The sequence below is a fragment of the Eubalaena glacialis genome, chromosome 19, assembly GCF_028564815.1.
Source record: "Eubalaena glacialis isolate mEubGla1 chromosome 19, mEubGla1.1.hap2.+ XY, whole genome shotgun sequence".
Lineage (NCBI taxonomy): Eukaryota > Metazoa > Chordata > Mammalia > Artiodactyla > Balaenidae > Eubalaena > Eubalaena glacialis.
Genome location: NC_083734.1, coordinates 55781871 through 55800336, shown reverse-complemented (window position 1 = coordinate 55800336; position 18466 = coordinate 55781871). Strand labels below are relative to the sequence as shown.

The 18466-nt window shown below is 49.4% G+C and overlaps 1 protein-coding gene across 3 annotated transcripts in view; it reads right to left on the bottom strand.

Annotated features, from left to right (window-relative positions):
• Positions 1-18466, bottom strand: part of UBE2O (ubiquitin conjugating enzyme E2 O) — a 56240-nt gene that overhangs the window by 20995 nt on the left and 16779 nt on the right. Inside the window, exon 1 of one of the 3 annotated variants that reach the window (XM_061174917.1) lies at positions 3191-3342. The exons of the other annotated variants lie outside the window; for them this stretch is intronic. Coding sequence (XP_061030900.1) covers positions 3191-3319 — 129 coding nt within the window. The 5' untranslated portion in view covers positions 3320-3342. Of the gene's footprint in view, positions 1-3190; positions 3343-18466 lie in introns of those variants that run through there. 3 annotated transcript variants of the gene reach the window in all.

Below are 18466 nucleotides of genomic sequence, written 5' to 3'. Positions count from 1 at the left end.
GAGTCTAGCGAATGCCAGTGTAATGACTTTCTCAGAGCAGTTGACCATCATGTGACTGAGTCCCTAAAAATCCAGGCATCAGCAAGCTGCCCACCTGAGGATCGAAGGTTTTACCAGCAAACACAAATGGCCAGAGGGCCTCACATGCCAGGGGGAGGAGGAGAGCTGGAAATGGCTGGGCAGTGGAAGAAAAGACAAACGCTGGTGCCCCTAACTGGAAAATTCTGTCAATCACGTGCTACAGAAACCATTCAACAGAAGCTCTGCTAAAACCAAAGACTGGGGTCAATCAATTCAATAGTTTTTTAGTGTTTTCTACAGATTCAGAATGAGACAAGAATACAAACACATAGGTACGTGTCCTGGCTTTACAGAACTTACATTTAGATGGGGGAGACAAAATGAAAATAGCTGAAAACATTTATACAAGTAAATACACTGCCAAGCTGGGTAGAGAGACAAAGATTCCTGTTTCCAAATGGCAGGTGGGGGAAGGCAGGAAGGGCCAGGCTGCAAAGGAAATGTGCATCAGAGATGCAGGCAAGGGATGCCACCCCCCGACCCCTGCAGATGAAAACTGGCCAGGCCTCTGTACTCTCAACCCCCAGGGGTAGCCCTGTCCCCAGGGACCCCTCTCTCTGATGGCACACCACAGTCCTGAAGCCTGTAATCAGGGCCAGCAATGCAGCATGATTGCATCCCTGCTTGGAAACTGCATCTGCGGCTTGCCAGCTTGCTGAAATGGTCCAGAGGCACAGCCTGCCCAAGGGGACAGAGAAAGGGGACTGAGTCCAACTGCCTGCTCAGTGAGGGAGAAGGACCGGGGAGCTGTGCCTGGCACCAGGCCAGCTGGAGCCCAGGCAGCAGAGCTGGGTCTCTGCAGATGCTGCAGTGTTCGGGGTGCAGCATATGCGTTCCAGTGGCAAGAGCTGGCATGGAGAAAGAACACAGCACTACACCCAGTGTCTTGGCACCGGGCTTATCAACCTGGCTCTAAAAAGGACAAAACAGCCCAGGACTCCCAGATTAGAAAGGAGGGTACAGACAGGCAGCTTTAGACTGAGAAGGCCTCCCTCCTCAAGAGGTATGACTAAAAGGTAGAAAAGTAAACAGCATGACTTCCTGTCTGTTCTCATGGCCAGGCTGCTGGGCATCCATCCCCGGGAGTAAGCAGACCGCAAGCCCACGGTCCAGGTGCAGACAGAGCCCAACACTGCCTTCCAGACCCCCACCCTAACCCCCACGTGTCTGATGTCAGGTGAGTTCACAGAACGATGACCCAGGCTGGTAATCCCACGAACAGACCTTTATGGAGCCCGTGCTGTGCAGGGAAAAGCCCCACGTGGAGGTACTGCTGTGGTAGCTCTCATTCCACAGAGGAGGCTGGAGGCTCAGAGAGGTAAGTGACCTGCCCCAGGCCACCTGGCACCAGGATTCCAGAGTCCTGGATCTGCTAGTGTCCTTCCTCATTTGGCGTGCGTGGCCCTCTGCACGGCCCTTTCTACCCCTGGGGCATCGTCCTGGATCTCACTGAAAATGCAGACTCCCAGGCCCCAGCCCAGCTGCCTTAGAATCCACAGGTTAACAAGGTCTCCAGGTGACCCACGTGCACATCACCTCGTCCTCACGTAACAGTGGCTCTTAACAGAGGGGCATCAAGATGGAAGGAGGGCCCCATCCCAGGCTCACTGCCCCCAGTCCCCAGGATGGTATTCTGAAAACAGGCATTCTGAAAAAGTTCCTAAAGTGATTTTGATACATATCTCCAAATCCTGGTTATTCTGACTGGCATTTTAAAGGCAGTAAGGGAGGAGGAGAAATAGCTAAAAGGGACTATATCTGAGTCCAGTGGGGCAGGTCAAGCCCACTCTCAACTATAAAGGACCCCATGATGAAGAAACACAGCCTCCCTGAACCCACACCAACCTCTGCTTGTTTCTCAAACACCTGTGGTTACTATTTCAAGGCATGAAATGGATACCCATCCTAGGGTACAGGGTATCACTCAGGCACCAACTGGCCGGGCAACTCTGGCACAGACCAAAGGGCTCCTGGGGGCTGCTATTACCTCTTGGTTTGACCGTCAAGTCCTAAAAACCTGACTGACCATGAAAAAGCAGAATCCCTGAGGCTGGGAGGAAGCATCCCTCCAGCCCTGCAGGCACAGTGAGACGAGGCTGCGGCTGGCCATATGGCCCAAGAGCCAGGTCCTGCAGAGGCCACGGTGCTGCCACTCCCCAGCTGCATGCGCTAAGTCCTGTCACCTCCCTGGGCATCACCAGGCATGGGCAGCCCTGGGCTGGACAAGCTCTGGGCCTTTCCAGCGCCAGAGCTCATCCCCTGCAACGTCTCCAGAAGCCCTGGAGTCTACCTGCCCAGCACCTGTCCCTGCCAAGGGGCCACGTGGGTATTCCATTTGCAAAGTGAATCCCCACAGACCCCCAAGGGGGGTGGCTGAAAGGAAAAGATGGTGCTGGTGCACACAGCCTGAGAAGGCCCCGGGACAGCAGCGCCAGGGCAAAGCCTGGACCGGGCCCCTGACAGATTCTCTCCCCAGGAACTTAGAGCTCAGCTGGAGAAAACAAATACACAACATGACATCTACAAAGACAGAAACAAGATGCAAAAATTAATGTACAGGGCTTCCCTGGTGGCGCAGCGGTTAAGAATCTGCCTGCCAATGCAAGGGACACGGGTTCGAGCCCTGGCCCAGGAAGATTCCACATGCCGCGGAGCAACTAAGCCCGTGTGCCACAGCTACTGAGCCTGCGCTCTAGAGCCCGTGAGCCACAACTACTGAGCCCACGTGCCACAACTACTGAAGCCTGAGCGCCTAGAGCCCGTGATCTGCAACAAGAGAAGCCACCGCAAAGAGAAGCCCGCACACCGCAACGAAGAGTAGCCCCCGCTCGCCGCAACTAAAGAAAGCCCGCGCACAGCAACGAAGACCCAACACAGCCAAAAATAAAAACAAATAAATAAATAAATTTATTAAAAAAAAAAATTAACATACAGGTGCATCTTGAGTTAGATATCATTACTAAAAAGTCTTTTACAAATTGAAAGGATTTTAGTATCGGGGAGCTATTTCAAGAAAACCCACAGGAAATCTTATAGTATGCAAATTACCACCTTCTTGTTTATATGGTCAAAATTCTCCTCCCCCCTTAATGACTGCAGACACACCCACCTCAGTGATGAGCAGATACAGCCAAGAGAGAATCAGAGCGCGTGGGAGAGGATGCGCTGAGCTGGATGGCAGGGTGGCACTGAGGTGCCTGCCTTGGAGGAGGTGCGATCGGAGGAGATGGCACCGCATGGGCCAGGGGGCCAGCAGGAGGTGCTCTCAGGCCTGGGTGAGCGTGGAGGGAGGGAGGGAGGGACGGAGGGAGGGAGGGAAGGGTAAGGAGTGTCCAAGCCTCACAGACCTCGTCCAGTCCTCACAGCCCCCTCAGGAGGAAGGTCCTGGAAATGATGTGCCGGGGGTGGTCACAGGGCTGGCACGCACCAAGTGAGCCTCTCCCCAGTCCGCCTCCTGGCACCAGGCCAGCCTCGCTGCCCCATGGCGCCCCTGAGCCATCTGGGGAGAGGGGGTGACCAGTGAACAGACACCAGCACGCAAGACCCTGGCCTGATTCTCTTTTCTGTACGATTAAGCATGAAACTTCATTCCTTCCTTCCTTCCTCTGGGCTCCTCTAGGTCCGACGTAGAAGGACTTCTCAGCCAGAATTCATATTATCACAAATCTGAAGGAGGACACACTTCCTGAAAGTGAGAGATCAAAATGTATTTGAACTATTGGACGCCCACCTCTAGACACCAAGCCCTAAAATCAGCAACTGCAAGGTAGCGTTTTGGCCGACACACACCACTATGTTTGGTCTTGAAGGGCAACTGATGGAAACCACCCGATGGCCCCATAAAAACAGAGTGGAGAGGTCTAGATATGTAATTCATCAGTGTTGAAATAGCGAAAGATTATGAAGAAAAACGGAGGCAGCCTCGACAGGCCCCTTGGGAGGAGGACTAGGTTTTAAGGCAACTATCAGAACCCTCAGAACTCTTTCAAAAATACACATTCCTGACTTTTTTTTTTTAACCCCAAACCTACTGAACGAATCTCTGGGTGAAGCCAGGAATCTATTTCTTAACATTCGCTGGGCGAGTCAGATAACCAGCCTGGTTAAAATAGCTCTACTTCAACCAGTATGCTTCCCTTTCTTCTAAAACAAAATAGGACTACTAGGGACATTTGTGGGTTTTTTTGTTTTTGTTTTAATTTTATTTATTCATTTTTGGCTGTGTTGGGTCTTCATTGCTGCACGTGGGCTTTCTCTAGTTGCGGTGAGTGGGGGCTGCTCTTCGTTGCGGTGCGCGGGCTTCTCATTGCGTGGCTTCTCTTGTTGAGGAGCACAGGCTCTAGAGGGCAGGCTCAGTAGTTGTGGCTCACGGGCCTAGTTGCTCCATGGCATGTGGGATCTTCCCGGACCCGGGCTCAAACCCGTGTCCCCTGCATTGGCAGGTGGATTCTTAACCGCTGCGCCACAAGTGAAGCCCCGGGACATTTGTTTTTAATTTTTAAAAAATTTAAAGATAAAAATCTGGGGATCAAGATGCAAAAGCAAGGTGGATTAAAACAATTAACAAAATGAGGTTCAGCTCATACCCGGCCCTCAGTATCCCTGACACACTCCTCCTGCGGTTCAGCCCTTGAACAGACACACAGGCACCAGGTCCTGTAAACGATGTGGCCCCAACTCTGACCTCTGCTCAGGTGGTCCAGACCCTAGTCTAGGTCAGCTTCCAGACAGACACCAAGAACAAAGCCCCAGACCCTGCTGACCAAGAGCCCTGTGACCTGACCCAGGCCAGCTGCTGCCTAGGTGGCAAAGAGCAGAACCTGCCAGTACACATCCCTGGACACCTGGGGGACGAGGTTTTCCCACCATAAAGACTTCCAGGCAGGAAGGCAGCTCCTAGGCCCATGCTGCGGCCACAAGAACGTGATTTTTAGAGCTGGGTTACTGGACGGGATGGAGCTGGTGCATCAAATGTGGCTCTTCTCGCCTGTAAGAACTCTGAGTCTGAGAAAGAACTGCCCTGGCAGGAAGGCGAGTCACTGCCTGATCCAAATCCTCCAAGATGACCATGAGGACCTCGGCTCACAGACGCTCCCGCTCCCTTTTCTTCACCTTCCTCTCTTCAAACCCACAGCAAAATGACATCATCTTCAAAATGATGTCATCTCTGGTCAGCAGAGAGCTGGGGACTCATTCCCGCAGTGGCTCATGACACCGAGCCTTACCTCCACCCAGAACATCTGCGGCTCCTGCGGTCCATGCTCCCAAACTGAGAATCAGCTGCTAATCAATATATAGCCACACTCTCTGCAAAATGCACCCTACCTTCCGAAGCAGACTCAGACTGAAAGGGATTCACTCAGCACTGCTATTTTTAAAAATGAAAATATGGGAGGAAAAGACAGTAAAAATAACACACCAGACCCCTGGTCCAAGGCCGAGTCCCTCCTCAGGGGTCAGGTTCTCACTGACGGGGGGGTGTGGGAGCAGGGTGGCTCATCTCCCTGTGCAGTTTTGTTTTCATCATACCTGTGGGCTCAGAGCCCCCACCCCACCCATTCCCTGAGCCACCCCCAGGCAGGTAACGGGGATCCACACCAAAGGGGCAGGAGCTTTCACGACCCTCACCAGAATGACTGTATCAGAACAATGCTGGTCCTCTGCTTTCCTCAATTCCAAAACTACATCTTTCCAAGACAAACTGGGGTGGGTGCTGCAAACATCCCCTGCCCGCCCCCCACCCCGGAAGCAGGAGCTTGATGAAGGCACAGGAAGCCAAGGAGGAAGAGACAGAAGACCCCTGGGATGGAAAGCGAGCCAGGGTCTCGCATCACTGAGTGATGGTCTTAACAGCCAGCTGGTCCCAAATTGCTGACAGCCTTCTGGATCTGCCTGATTCCCCACTGTCGATGCCACAGCCACTGAGAGCCACACAGACAGGCTGGCCCCGCCACTCCCCAGTGCCAACCTCGACAGTCACGTCTTCCTTTTCTCAGTCACCCCATGTCACTAGAATTAGGTCAGGAAAGGATCAGGTAGCCAGCCTTCTGAGCAAAGATTTCTAACAAAATGAAGCACAAATACTTAGCAGTCCGCTTCTGGGCTGAGTCGTGGTAACTGGCATGGCTGGGAAAGTGGAAAGGACTCACCACCACCCACTGGAGAGAGGTGAGGAAGAAACACCTACTGGCACCGTAGACTCAGCTCGGGCCTGCACGGTCACAACCCCTCCAAAAACTGAAACGCCAGCGTCATCGTCATCTAAGCCACCAGAGCATGGAAGGTGACTATTTTCTGCTCTCCTAAGGATGGTAGTAATCAGCACCACTGAGATACACTAACGCATTACAATGGACGCACTAGGGTGTCAGCACCCCTGCTTGAGAAGGGCTGGAGACTTGCCAGGGGTACACAGTACACCTTTTTTTTTTCTTTTTAAAATTTATTTTATTTATTTATTTTTGGCGGTGTTGGGTCTTCGTTGCTGCACGTGGGATTTCTCCTGTTGCCGCAAGCGGGGGCTACTCTTCGTTGCGGTGCACAGGCTTCTCATTGCGGTGGCTTCTCTTGTTGCAGAGCACGGGCTCTAGGCACACGGGCTCAGTAGTTGTGGCTCGCGGGCTCAGTAGTTGTGGCTCGCGGGCTCTAGAGCACAGGCTCAGTAGTTGTGGCGCACGGGCTTAGTTGCTCCGCGCCATGTGGGATCTTCCCAGACCACGTCTTGAACCCGTGACCCCTGCATTGGCAGGCAAATTCTTAACCACTGCGTCACCAGGGAAGCCCGCAGTACACCTTTTACTATAAACATCTCAGCCTTCCTATCTCTCCTACCTGGGCTGTCCCTATTTCTCTAATCCCTGGGGCCTCAGAGCTGGCCAACAGGCTGCTGGACCAGAAATCTAAAGAAGAACCAGAAGACAACCCCAGACCGGCATATCTGAAGAATCCTTCCCACCTCCCGCAGGTGTATCCAGATGCCCTCAAGGACTCTGCTACGGTCCATCCTTCAAGGTCCAACCAAGCCACATGAAGGTGACGGTAGGCCTGTGGAGATGGTTTTGAGATCTAAGCCCCAGGACGTATGTGGCATGTGGTAAGTAATGGAAATGGTAGTTCTCTTGCCCTCCCATGCCCACCCCGCTTATGTTCTCCCAGCAATTTCAGAGTTTACTTCACCCATCAGTAGTTTGAACTACCCTGAAATGGCAGGTAATATACGAAGCTGTGAAATGAACCACACAGGGAGAGGGCATGACAGAAGGTGTTTAACGTGAACCTGGCTTTCCTCAGGCCTGGGCTTCAGACCTGCCTCTCCTGTCTCAGGGGCTCGGCAGGGACAGAGCCCGCCCTGTAGGAAGTCTGGGTTTGCTTCCTTTGACATCTGTCATGTGCTGCTTACTCGATCGACAGTGGATCATCCATCCATCCACCCACCCACTCATTCAACAATCTACATGCCTACTAGGATGCCAAACGCTGTGCCTGGTGCTAACGAAACATCAGGCCATGAGGAGCCAAGCGAAGGGTGGGGGGAACGGAAGTGCAGTAAGCAGATGCACATGAGGAGCCGCCACGGCAACAATCACGGCTTTCACATCTGCCTCGACAGCTGACTCAAGCCTTTGTTCAGACATCGCCCCCTCAGGAAGCCCCTCTCTGACCGCCTGGCCAGGGCTGCTGCTCCCTGCTCACCAGCCCTGCCTGGCACGGGGCGGCCCCAGCACAGCGCCCGGGAAACAGACGGCACTCACACGGGTCCCCCAGGGCGGAGGCTGCAGGGGGACCCGCGGGAACGGGGACAGGTGGCCGGAAGCGGTGGTCAGCAACGCCCATGCTGGAGGACAACTGGCCACCCCAGAAGCAGGGACCAGAGAGGCGGGCAGGAGGAGAGAGGAAGAGGCAGGTGGAGGGGACGCGGGCTGGGCAAGGGCCTCTTTCTGAGACGTTAAAGTCAGGTGTGGCGGCGGCTGCTGAGGGGCAGTCTGGAGAGTCCAGGCTGCGAGGTACCCAGGGAGGTGCCTCCAGCCCGGCCGTGCGAGAGCCAGAGCCTGGCAGCTCCACGAGGCTGGTGTCCCACGGGCACCCTGGAGCCCGGCCGCCGAGCCACCCCCGCCGCCCTCTCCGGGCGCAGGCAGGCTGCAGGGCCCGGCTTCTGCTCCCACTGCGCCCGCCTCCCTTCAGCCCCAAACGTCATGAGCAGCCAGTTCCCAGCAAGAGACCCTCGTCCGGCAGCCACCTCCGCATATGTGAGCTGCTCCCCCAAGCAGACCACCCGCGGCTCAAGGGCAGGGCCCCATCACACACCAGTCTGCACACACGGACTGCAATCATCGGCCTGGCCCAGAGGCTCAGCTGCCCTCCCCTCCCCACCCCCGGCGGCCCCCCGTCTAAAATGACAGTTCCGGGGGTGACCGATGTCCACAGGCGCAGACACCTCGAGTGGTGGTGCTCAGGACCCGCAGGCCGGTGCCTTTTCCAGGGTCCTGGAGGAGTGGGATGGAGACCCACCAGCAGGCTGGAGGATGGGGAGATGCCTGCCCTTCCCTACTTGTTATCACCCTGATGTGCTTCCTTCATTTCAAGCTTTAACAGAGCTTTAAGACTAGGCTTACACAACGGTGGCTTTTATGAAAACTGAGTCTTTTTTGGAAGGGGTGGGAAGCGGGAAGAGAAGCAAGGAAAAGGGCAAGGGGGCGGGCGCGCACGTGTGTGTGTGTGTGTGTGTGTGTGTGTGTGTGTGTGTAGTGGAAAAACCCATTGATTCTACAGACCTTTCCTGATTCTCAGAAGAGTTATATAAAAAAATAGGATAATGAAAGAAATGGGAGGGAGGGGATTACCAATAGCTTCAAAACACAAACCAATCCTAGCACCCTTAAAAAAAAACCTTTGGGCTTCCCTGGTGGCGCAGTGGTTAAGAATCGCCTGCCAATGCAGGGGATTGGCAGGGACACGGGTTCGAGCCCTGGTCCGGGAAGATCCCACATGCCGCAGAGCAACTAAGCCCCTGCGCCACAACTACTGAGCCTGCACTCTAGAGCCCGCAAGCCACAACTACTGAGCCTACGCGCTGCAACTACTGAAGCCTGTGTGCCTAGAGCCCGTGCTCCGCAACAAGAAAAGCCACTGCAGTGAGAAGCCCGCACACCACAACGAAGAGTAGCCCCTGCTCACCACAACCAGAGAAAGCCCGCGCACAGGACGAAGACCCAACGCAGTCAAAAATAAAAAACAACAACAACAACAACAAAAACCCTTCACAGCTTTCCACTGACTGAAATCTGAGGGTTGAGTTCCAGAAATCCAGGTAGAATAACCACTTAAGAAACAGACTTTAAAACAGTAATACTTCAACCTTCACTCTTAACACCCCAAGTTCCTGATGCTCACAAAGCCAAAAGAAAGAAGCATTTCAGAAAAAGAACTGCTCCACACAGATGACAGTGACCTGACGACCAAAAACGACACTATTTCGGAGAACAAGCAAGAACAAGCAAGTGCTACCTGGAAAGGTGAGGCCATCCGTCCTGCTGTTCTGTTTTTGAGTCAGTCAGCCTTTCAACAATATTAAGTCCAGTTTTGATCACTACACTAAGAGAATGCGGAGAAATCTGAGAAGGTTCAGAGCAGTGCTAGAAACAGCACCTATGAGGAAAGAGGGAAACAACTTCCAGGAGAGAAGCCCAAGACTGTAATTTCTGCCGTCAAGTCTATGACTGGCCTGGGAATATGGAACAATTCTAAATGTCAGTGGAGAGTTTAAAGTAGGGGTGGCTGGGCTAAAGGAAGAAACCAGGGTCAGAAATTACTCTCCAGAACGGGCTTCCTGAATGTCGATCTGCGTATCGTTAAAGACCCTCATGGAGCAGACACCCTCCATCCTTCCGGGGTCAGACCCGCCCTGCCCAGCAGGGCAGCCACCAGCCACATCTGGCGACTGAGCATTTGAAATGTGATGTCTGAATCAGGACGTGCTGGAACACAGAGACGATTACAAAGACTTACTACGAAGAATGTAAACTACCTCATTACTGTTTTTTACGTCCGTTATATATTCAAACAATGTCTTGGCTCTCTACTGGCTTAAATAAAATATATTAAAATTAATTTCACCTGCTCCTTTTTACATTTAAAAAGATTGAGGCCATGAGAAAAAAAAACTTTCAATAGAAAGTGAGGCCACTTTCTATTGAACAGTGTTGGTTTAAACCAGTAAATTCTTTAAAAAAAAAAAAAAAAAAAAAATCAAAGAGTTCCAAAGGGCTTAACAACACAAAACAGCAATGCCCTGTCTTACTGTCTCAACAGCGCTCCCTTGAGAAAACCACTTTCTAATTTCTTAGCAGTTTGAGTATTTACCCATATATATAAACAATTTGCTTGCACCTCTAACTCCTAAGTTATTAATTGTGGACATTACCTAGTGACCTCCTGTTTCTTACCCGTCCCCCTGACAACCCCTTACCTTGAGTCCATCCTTCCGACAGTTCTGCAGCTTTGACGGAAACAACCTGAATGTGCTGGCATGGAGTAAATGTGGCTCACAGCTGGACCGAGTGTGCTCTGCGGATACACACAACCTGTGTACGGATTGAGAATTCTATCAAATAGCTATTTCTAACTTTCCCAAACACGCTCAAACAATCCATCGGGTGACTCTGGGTTCTGTCTCCCTTCCTTGGAGATCTCCCTCCTGCAGAATTCCAGCCTGCCTCTCCAACAGCCTGCCTGTGGGGGAATCTCGTTTCCTGGATCCCAGAAAACTCCCTTGTCTTGGTGACGCACACCTCCCACCAGCTTCTGGAGAAAGGTCCACGGGAGGCACGTTTTTCCAGTCCTTGCAGGCCTGAGAAGAAATACTCGTCAGGTAATTGGCTGGATGTGAAACTCCCACAGAACATCGAGGGCTTCGCTCTTGTCTTCCAACCCGAGGCCTCTGTCGTTAACTGGCACTTTTGCTCTGTTTATATTCATTGTGATCCGTGTGGATTTATTTCTGTTACCTTTAGGGCTTTCTGCCTACCACACTTTTTCCTTGTTCTTTTTTCTAGTGAAATGACCTAGTTTTTATAATTCTGGATATTTTCCCTCTATTGGTTTGAAGGCTTCCAATCCTACTTCTATCCTTAACATTTTAATATGTCTACTTGACTCAGAAAATGTAAAGCAAATCAATATCCCTCCCACGCTTCCCAAACAGTTCAAAGATCTTAGAATGTGTTAATTCAGATAATCCCCTCTCATTTCCACTGATTGTTTGTCAGGATTTCAGTTTTTAACTCTCCCCAAGTCAGTAATGATCACCGTTTTATAAGTTAATGATGATTTAGTTCTACCACACGTTTCTGCCGTATCTGTACGCCATTTCTTTTTGTCTCTCTCTCCTGGGTTTAGTTTCCTTCTTCCTGAAGTACAATGAAGGTCTGTGAGTGAATGAACTTAGTTTTTCTTTCTGTGAAAAATGCCTGTATTTTGTTCTCACTATAGAATGATAAGCTGGTCACTGAAAACTAAGCTAACAACTTATTTTCCTCAGCACACTGAAGATTTTATTCCATCGTGGTCTGGCCTCACTATTACTACTTAGACATTTGCTGAGTATCACTGCTGAACCTTGGGAGTAATCTGTCTTTTCCTCTCAAGCTGCTTTTAAGATGCTCTTGATCCCTCTGGGAACTCCATCCAACTCTGCCTGGGCCCCTCCTCCCATCCTCTGAGCTTGGTACTTCCCTTCCCTCAATACCATCTATACCATCTCTCTGGATCTCTGTGCTAATTCTACTTAACTTCTTCAGCTCTATTTTCCAGTTCATATAATTCTCTCTTGTGGTGTGTCTATTCTGCTATTTAACATTTCCACTGGGTTTTATATGCAATGATTAGAGTTTTCATTGTAGAGATTTGGCTCTTTTAAAAAACAGTCTCTAAAACGTACTGTATCTTACTCTTTCCTTGATTTCTATTCTTTAAGCCCTTCAATCACTTTAAACATTATATTTAATCTCATTATCTGAAGCTGTAAAATGCTGGAAATCCTCCTGTTTGTTGCGACAGCTGACTCTTGCTTATGAGTTTTCTGTATGTTTAGTCATTTCTCAGCACGAGCTCATCATTCGTGGAAATCACAGGATTCCAAGTGGCCTGCATTGTGGAAGGGTCATTCTACAAAAGTTTTGCTTTTCTTTCTGCAAGGACCTCCAGGAGCATCACCAGCCTGGTGCTGGCTTGGGGATTCCTGAAAGTGGGTATTATAAATACAGACCTCAAACTCAGATGTTTCAGTCGCTCATGGGAGACTTCCCCTAACACCTCATGGTGTGGGGCAGTGATAAACTTCCTCGCCATTTCTCTGGCTTCATAGGGGAGATTTTGTCACATCTTTTTTTTTTCCCCTTTTACCAGGCAATAGCCCTTTGAGGGGATTTCTATTTCAATTCTATACATTTTCATTAAAATCCAGACTTCTATTATCGTTAGGGCCTGTTTTAGGGCCCAATAAACACCCCCCAGGGCTGCTACGACATCAGCAGCCTATTCTGCTTTGGTTTTAGGTTCCCTCTTTGATTCTGGTGTCCTGTTATCCCTTTTCTTTCTTATATGCTTAGCTACATTTAAAATGTTTGTTATATTTTACATAGCACTTCTAAGTGACTGTAGTAAGAGCGGTTCTACGTTAGCTCAATCTACGATGTCAGATTGGAAACCTACTCCATTGCCTCCGGCTTCCCAGGAGGTTGAAAATCCGATGCATCTTCATTCCCAATCTTTTTTATGCGACTGTTTTCTCTCTTTGGAAGCTTTATCCCCAGTGTTCTGGAATTACACAACGTGCCAGTCAGGACTTTTTCCATTCACCATCCTGGAACCATGTGATCTTCAATTCTGGAAACATTTCCGATTTCCTTGATACATTTCTGCCCTTCATTTTCCCTTTCTCTCTTTATAGATCTCCTAGATGTCAGATATTTTATTGTATTTCCTGGGAGTCTTTGTCAACTCTTTTTTTCTAATATTATGTTTTTAATTTCCAAGAATTATTTCTTGTTCTGATTTTCATAGCATCCTGTTTTATTTCATTGACAAAATACTGACTCTTATTTCAGGCTATTCACTATGTGTTCTGAGGGTTTCTTCTGTTCGCAGTATCAACTGCTTCCTCTGACACATCTTTCTCTTGCTTGTTCTAGCCTCTACCCTTCATGTTGGGAGCTTTCTGAATATGCTGTGATCCTTGGCTGTCGTGTCCATTCCTATTTTAAAATGAGTCATCATCAGGGAAATCTTTGTGGCGATGGAACAGTCATGTACCTCGACTGCTGAGGTGGTTACATGAAGCTGCATGTGATAAAATGGCATAGAACTGTACACACATCGTGTACATGTCAATTTCCTGGTTTTGCTATTGTCTGTGGTTATGTACGATGTAACCATTGGGGGAAACTGGATGAAAGGTGAAGGGGACCTCTCTGTATCATTTTTGCAACTTATGAATCTATAATTATTTCAAAATAAAAAATATAAAAGTTGAGGCAATAAAAAGATGATGGAAGCTTTGTGGACACAAGCAAGCCTTTGGACTAGTACTGATCATATTAGCTGGGGTAGCATCTAGCTTTTGCTTTGAGGGACTGCCAAACGCTAGCAACTGCGGGCCTGTCTCCGACACTGTTTGTTCTCCCAGAAGGAAGTCCTCCAACCCTGCGCCTGGCCTGATCTCAGGCTATGGGACTTCCCTTTGAGCATACAGACGTCCATGAATCCCCCTTTCAGCCCAGGGTTACACTGCCCCCTTCGCTCCACCTGAGGTTCCTCATCTAGAGTCTCCGGTTTGATTTCTCCGGAGCATCAACCTCTGCGCTCGCGTGGGCAGAGGGGATAAGTATTCTCTGGTTTGTGCAAGTGGACAGGTAACTTGGGGAACTGAATTTCTCCCTATACAGACTCTCAGCTAATCCCTCTGTGTTTAGGCCCAGACCGCACTCCCGCCTTGAGGACACCAGGCTTCCCACACTGCTCCTCCCTGGGCCGTGTCTCTGAGGCACCAAACATCTCAGCTCCTGCTCTGCTGCTGCAGTCACCGTCCATCATCCACAACTTGAAACCTACTGTCAATTGTCATCTCTCCCATTCTTTCTCCTCGTGGGTTTAGACATTTAAAAAATTATTTAAAAAAAAAAAATTTATTTATTTTATTTTTATTTTTGGCTGCGTTGGGTCTTCGTTGCTGTGCGCGGGCTTTCTCTGGTTGCGGCGAGCGGGGGCTACTCTTCGTTGCGGTGCGCCGGCTTCTCATTGCAGTGGCTTCTCTTATTGTGGAGCACGGGCTCTAGGTGCACGGGCTTCAGTAGTTGTGGCACGCAGGCTCAGTAGCTGTGGCTCACGGGCTCTAGAGCGCAGGCTCAGTAGTTGTGGCGCACGGGCTTAGTTGCTCCGCAGCACATGGGATCTTCCTGGGCCAGGGCTCGAACCCATGTCCCCTGCATTGGCAGGTGGATTCTTAACCACTGCGCCACCAGGCAAGCCCTAAAAAATCCTTTTACTGTCATTTTAGAAGGGCTTCTGGAGGAAGTGGAAATAAATGTGTTCAATCGCCCCTGTTTACCTACATATACCATGCCAACCAGAGCTCTTTAACCTTAGTTTTCCAAAGCACTTACACACAACCATGGGACATGTTTGAAGACGGAGAGACGGTAATATGTCAACAAAAACAAGAAATCACAAGTTCAAAAATCAGAAATCCTCAGTTTCGACAATCACTTACGAGATTTGCACACCACCTACTAGACACCAGTGTATCTTTGAAGGGCTCTTCCAGGACTGCTGCTCCAAGATTCGAAATGGTGGGAAGGGAAAAGAAAACACAACTCCATTAGAAAGTGCCCCAATCATCTGAAACGGCCACCTGTCTGCTCCTACAAATAGCTTTTTGTTTCAAATGTCGGAGAAACTTTAAATTCCATAGATCGCTGTGATTCAACCACGACAGTGAGAACTGATCCAGGACAAAGCTGGGCTCCGGTGGGAGAGACTCACTGTCAGTGTAGAGCAACAAGCACGAGTAATCAACACTTTACACACTTACAAAATGAAATTAGACTCTTAAATGCTAACCTAAAAACAAGCACTGAGAAAGTCACAGGACATAAAGAGCAGTACATGTGCCCCTCGGCAAACAGTCACGCTGCTTAAGGAGGGAGGATCTGGGAAGCAGCAGCGGCCAAGACACACTCGGAAAGCCACGGGCCTCTGGGAACCAAGCGCCGTTTGTCACACACAGGCATCCTCTCACTGCTTCAGCACAACCATGCCTTCAACCTGCCAAAGGGCTACAGAAACGACTCAGTTACCAAAGCACATTCATGTCAAGCAACAAGCATTTCATCACCTACTGCATAAGAAATATTATAATCCGTACTACGAGAGCGAGCCAAGAAGAAAAAAAAAAAAAGATGGTATAGTCTCTGTCTTTGAAAAACTTCAACTGTAAATGGCGTACTATGCATAGTTCATGTGACTGGTACGTATGTGAAAGGCTGCCCCGCTGTCCAAGAAGCCCTATTCAACAACCCCTTTCTTATTCTAGAGTGACTGTGGAGCAACAGATGTAAAACAATCAGAACTCAATTCTTAGAAAGATTTAGAACTTAAAGACCTTTCAGTTTATAAGGGTCTCAAATCCTCTAGAGCATATTTAAGTAGGAAAGGAGGTTAAATCCCAATGTAATGCAAGACACCTGGCACAGACCCCTATGACACGGACAGGGCACCTACCACAGACCTGCTAGAGTCTAAAGAACACCCAAATGCAGGGTCTCAGAGGCAAGCCAACACATAACCCAATTAAAAAAATAGACAGGGCTTCCCTGGTGGCGCAGTGGTTGAGAGTCTGCCTGCCAATGCAAGGGACACGGGTTCGAGCCCTGGTCTGGGAAGATCCCACATGCCGCGGAGCAATTGGGCCCGTGAGCCACAACTACTGAGCCTGCGCGTCTGGAGCCTGTGCTCCGCAGCAAGAGAGGCCGCGATAGTGAGAGGCCCGCGCACCGTGATGAAGAGTGGCCCCCGCTCGCCGCAACTAGAGAAAGCCCTCGCACAGAAACGAAGACCCAACACAGCCAAAAATAAATAAATAAATTTATAAAAAATAAAAAAATAAAGGCCATTATTAAAATTAATTAATAAATTAAAAAAAAATAGACATAGGATTTATGTGAATAGACATTTCTCCAAAGAAAATATACAAATGGCTAACAAGCACATGAAAAGACACTCAACATCATTAGTCATAATGCACATCGCATCACAATGTGATACCACTGCACTAGGATGGCTATAATCAAAAGACTGATAATAACAAGTGTTGGTGAGGATGTGGAAAAACTGGAACCCTCAAACACTGTTGGTGGAAATGTAAAATGGTGCAGCCACTCCGGAAAACAGTTTGGCAGGTGCTCAAAAGAATAAACACAACCCAGCAATCCTACTCCTGGGTATAGTACCCAAGAGAACTGAAATGTATATGTCCACAGAAAAACTTGTACAGTACACAAATGCTCATAGGAGCACTATTCAAAATAGCCAAAAAGTGGAAATAACAAGTGTCCATTAACTGATTGATGGATAAACAAAATGTGGCCTATCCATACAATGGACTATTACCTGGCCATAAATAGGAATGAAGTATTGATGTGTGCTACAACATGAAGGAAACTTGAAAACATGCTAAGTGAAAGAAGCCAGACACAAAAGGCCACATGTCATATGTTACCATTTATATGCAATGTCCAGAATAAGCAAACCCACAGAGACACAAAGTGGTTACCAGGGGTTGAGAGGAGCGGGGAGTGCGGTGTGGGTTTCCTTTTGGGGTGATGAAAATGTTCTAAATTTAGACTGTAATGATGGGTGCACAAAGCTGTGAATATACTAAAAACCATTTGAATTGTGTTCTTTAAAAGAGTGAATTTTATGGGATGTGAGTTATATCTCAATAAAACTGGTTGTTGTTGCTTTTTAAGCAAGCCAGGTTAAGTTGCCTGGTTTTATGGTCTTGAGTAGGAAGTTTTCTTGGAAAATGTCTCCTGAGTCATGGTGTAAATCCCCTAAATCCTCTGCATTTTAGATTTTGTCTTCCAAGTCAAATACCAAAACCTGTCTCTGCTACAACTAAATCCCAGAAAACTCAAATCAGCACCACTAACAACCTCTACTTCTACTCAGAAATTAGATGGGTATCCTTCTGTGGACTTTTCTTTCCTAAGTCTTAGCATCTTTGTCCATTTGTGGCTTCCATCAACCTTAATCTCAACCACTTAGCCTCTCAGGGCCTTAGTTCCTCGACTACAAAATAAGGGGGTCAAACCAAATCACCCTTTCCAGTCCCCCCCCACCCCCGCCACTACGGGCCTAGACACACTAAAACCTGGTATGTAGCAAATATCAATCATCTCAGGGCCTCGGTGTAAGACACCACCTGCACCAAACATGCCCTCGTACTCCGGCGATACCAGCACAGGAGAGGGGAACTTAAGGTGTGAGGGTCCATGGGAGGCGGAGAAGCTGGAAGCCCCACTAGGTAGGAAACACACGCTGACCTTGGGAACCACCGCCAAAGACACAGCCCCAGTCCCACTAGGAGCTGTGCCATCTGAGAAATGTCTCACTGGAGCCACGTGAAAGAGACAAGGATGCGGAACGCTGATTAGGATAACGCCTCCCCCTGCAGAAAGGAAACAGAGCCCACCTCACGTGGCCACGGTCTGCTTTGGGGTTGTGCAGGGTCCTTTCAGAGTTCAGCCTCGGCTTCTGGAAGGAATTCCAGGGGCGGCCCCGGCCCAAACCATCACATCTCGTGAGCAAAATGCCAGGAGTGGAGATGAAAGGCACGAGGATGTTTCTGGCAGGGCTTTTTCACTTAAACTTAAAAAAAAAACAACTGTCATTCCCCCTCCCCGCCACAAAGGGTCTTTTGATTTGAATACCTCCGTGAGCGCCCACCCCTAACAGTGGCACCTCTGGCTACTGAGAAGACCCTGGAACAGAGGGGTTGGGAGCAGGCACCAAGGAACAGTAAATGCTGGCCCCGCTGCCCCCCTGCAGCAGAGCGGGCCTCTCCCCACGTGGCACCACACTGAACCCAACTCAACACGGCAGAGGGCAACACTTCCAAGAGGAGAAAGGAGGGAAGAACAGGCCAGGGACAGGACACACTAGGTCCACCACTCAACACCACAAAGTTAATAAAGAGGGAGGGTGAACCCCACCCTGTGGCCTGGATCCAAAGCTGTGACCTGGCAAGTGCAGACAGTTGTCCAGAAAGCTACCGTGTTTAAAAAAAAAAAAAAAAAAAAAAAAAGGAGGAGAAGGGGGAGGAAGGGGAGGA